The sequence below is a fragment of the Solanum pennellii genome, chromosome 9 (assembly GCF_001406875.1).
Source record: "Solanum pennellii chromosome 9, SPENNV200".
Lineage (NCBI taxonomy): Eukaryota > Viridiplantae > Streptophyta > Magnoliopsida > Solanales > Solanaceae > Solanum > Solanum pennellii.
In genome coordinates, this window is record NC_028645.1 from 71,150,434 (window position 1) to 71,153,404 (window position 2,971).

At 34.1% G+C, this 2,971-nt stretch overlaps 1 protein-coding gene across 1 annotated transcript; it reads right to left on the bottom strand.

The window, feature by feature from the left end:
* Positions 1 to 818: 818 nt before the first annotated feature.
* Positions 819 to 2,699, bottom strand: LOC107030662 (probable indole-3-pyruvate monooxygenase YUCCA5). Its single transcript, XM_015231934.2, has 3 exons — positions 1,971 to 2,699; positions 1,515 to 1,886; positions 819 to 1,424 (listed from the first exon to the last, which is right to left on the bottom strand). Exons 1-3 carry the CDS (start codon positions 2,619 to 2,621, stop codon positions 1,200 to 1,202), a joined length of 1,248 nt encoding a protein of 415 aa, XP_015087420.1. The 5' UTR covers positions 2,622 to 2,699; the 3' UTR covers positions 819 to 1,199.
* Between the last annotated feature and the right edge of the window lie 272 nt (positions 2,700 to 2,971).

Genomic DNA, 2,971 nt, shown 5'->3' on the forward strand with positions numbered 1-2,971 from the left:
GGGAGGCCCTATTTTTGCCCTTGGCCACAGATAAGCTTTAACTTGATCAGGATAGTTTTAACCATAGTGAAACTTGGGGGATATATAAATTTAGGTTGGAGTTAGGTAGAATCGAAAGGGTTCATTCGAACCTCCTTTGATAGAAAATTATACTGTTTAATGATTAAAATTATTATTATATATATATAGTAGATGCAAATTATACCACCTCAACTTATTCTCATGTTTATTTCTTCATATCTCAAGCCCTTTAGTGAAGAACTTGATTCCGCCGATAGATAAATTTGCACCTTTTGTTTTGGAAGGATATGGACGCTTGGAGTCCACTTCTCAATTGCAAGGACAAAAACAAAATGCTACTCACTTATTTTTACTACTAATATAGACATAAATAGACCAAAAGTAGTGCAATGAATGATAAAATTGAACAATTTGATGAGAGTAATTTAAACCAAAAACTTTTTAACTAAATGTAACTAGACATATCATCCAAGTACTTGTGTGTACCTAAAAAATGAGTGGTTGCTATCAAAACTGAGAAAACATTAACTCTACTGAATGAGACTTCTTGAGAAGTAGTACAGTATAATTCCTTTTGTAAAACTACTACAACATACTTTATCAACTCCCTTTAAGCTAAGTATGCACAAAAAGGACAAATTAAAGTGTCATTTTCTCAAATATATTAGCAATTATAGATTTTCTTTTCTTTCAATCTTGGCAACCTTAATCATTTTTATCTCCCAATCGTATCGTTAGATAAAAATATCACATATAGCAATATCGATTTGCAGTATATAATTGTCGGTGCAGAGAAGTTAAACTCATAAAGGAATATTGTCATTGAAATGAATTGATCAGTAGTGATTGTACAAGTGTGTATATATGAAATGTCAATACAAAATAAAAGAAAAAGAGGTAACTAAATAGCCTCTACATCCTTGAATACAAAATGCCCAAACTGTAGCAAAACTTGGGCCTTTTTGGAGAGGGCTCAGACCTATGGTTATCATCTTCTGCTTTTTTTGTTATATGTTTTTATTTTTTACACAATTATTTTACATCTCTTTCTTTTAATAAATATTCCCCCTTGAGTTAAAAAAGAGAAGGGAATTTTTTTTCTTCTTTCTTTTATGACTTTTGATGCCGCACTCGTCTCATATTTAATCAAAGTCCGAGCAACATAGGTTGAATTTTCATTAAAAGGTTGAGATGCAACGTCTGTGTGTTGGAACTTTTTGCTTCTTTTGCTTGAGATCTTCTTTGTGTACTTTGCCAATATCTTTAGCAATTCTAATGGCATCAGCAGAAGCACCAGCTAGCCCTCTCTTTGTAAATCCAACTGCATATAAGCCAGATTTTCCCTTCCAGTTATTAGGAAATTGTGCTTTTGGGTAACCATTCTTTGAAAAAAATTCACTTTCCTGTTAACACATAGAGCGAAAAATATCATTAGTCAACTTTTCAAGAGTTATATTTGTCCTTAGAAACTTTGGAATAGAACATTTTCTCACCTGTAGCCAATATGGAACATTGCTGCAGTAGCCAGTAGCAAGAACGACTGAATCGACTTCAAGTTTTTCACCAGTGACAAGTTCAACGGTGCCACATGAAAACTTTTTGATTCCAGGAATAACTTTAACTTTCCCAGCTCTAATTTTCTCCAAAGCACCAATGTCAAGAACAGGGGTTTTCCCTTGACTGTTTTTGAGTTGTAATGGTCCAATGGATGGCCTTTTTAGTCCATATTTCTCAATGTCACCAAGAATAAACCATGTCAAAACCAGTAAAATCTTGTCAACTAGCCAAAGTGGTAGCCATGTCATCAACAACATAGCTAGCTCAAATGTTGATTTTCCAAATATCTCTCTTGGCAAAACATGAACCTGCATATCACAAAAAATAAAAAATCTTAATAAGATAAATTGTTTTGTATGTGAAGGTGAGTATACACAGTATTAATAACTTACCGCACTGCGACACACCATTGATGGTTGAGCATCATGGTTACAAAGATCAAGTGATACTTCCATCCCTGAATTTCCACAACCAACCACCACCACTTTCTTTCCCCTGAATTTCTCACCAGACTTATAATCACAAGCATGAACCACTTCACCACCAAACTCCTTCAGTCCATCAATTTCAGGCACCACTCTCTCCGCATTCTCCCCAGTAGCAACAACAAGCCATTGACAAATATACTCAACCTCAGCTCCATCAGCTGAAACAGTCTTCACCCTCCATAATCGACAAAACTCATCGTATTTAGCAGATTGAACACATTCATTAAATTGTGGAGTTAAATCAAATTGTTTAGCATATGATTCAAGGTATTCGATGAATTGTCTCTTAGAAGGATACTCAGGGTAATGTTCCGGGAATGGAAATTTAGGCAATTGACAAAATTGCTTAGGAAGATGAAGCTTTAATCGATCGTAAGTTCTTTTTTGCCATAACGAAGCAATGCAATCAGATCGTTCCAATATAACACAAGGTACACCTTCTTCTTTCAAACAAGCTCCAACAGCTAATCCTGATGGACCAGCACCAACAATAACAGGGCCATTTACCCAAACACATCGCCTCGAAAACATATCGTTATCTGAAAAACTAAACATTTTTCTTATTTTTTTCACTAATCAAACTTAAACTTGTTGTAGTAATAGTAGTAGTAGAATTTCTTTTTGTTTGTTTGTTGTAATGAGAGAATAGTTTGAAGAGAAATGAGAGGGGAGAGGTGTTTATATAGAAGTGTTTGGGCAATGACAATAAGTAAGGTTGCATGTGATTGGTGGTGGGAAGTTAATGCTTTTAGAGGGGTCAATTCTCAAATCATAAGATAAAGTCATTAAATTATTAAAATAATACACTTTGATTTTAGTATGTAATTACAAGTGTATAAACTAAGTAATGATTGTTGGACCGACCATGGCATGTTTAATTTCCTAATTTCTAAGTTTACGTTTTA

What these genes read in the sequence shown, in the direction of transcription:
- LOC107030662 (XM_015231934.2), bottom strand. Translation starts at nt 2,621, where the DNA reads ATGTTTAGTTTTTCAGATAACGATATGTTTTCGAGGCGATGTGTTTGG. An exon ending in CAATGGTGTGTCGCAGTGCG is followed by an intron (nt 1,887 to 1,970) that starts GTAAGTTATTAA and finishes TGTGATATGCAG; the next exon opens with GTTCATGTTTTGCCAAGAGA. An exon ending in ATGTTCCATATTGGCTACAG is followed by an intron (nt 1,425 to 1,514) that starts GTGAGAAAATGT and finishes ATGTGTTAACAG; the next exon opens with GAAAGTGAATTTTTTTCAAA.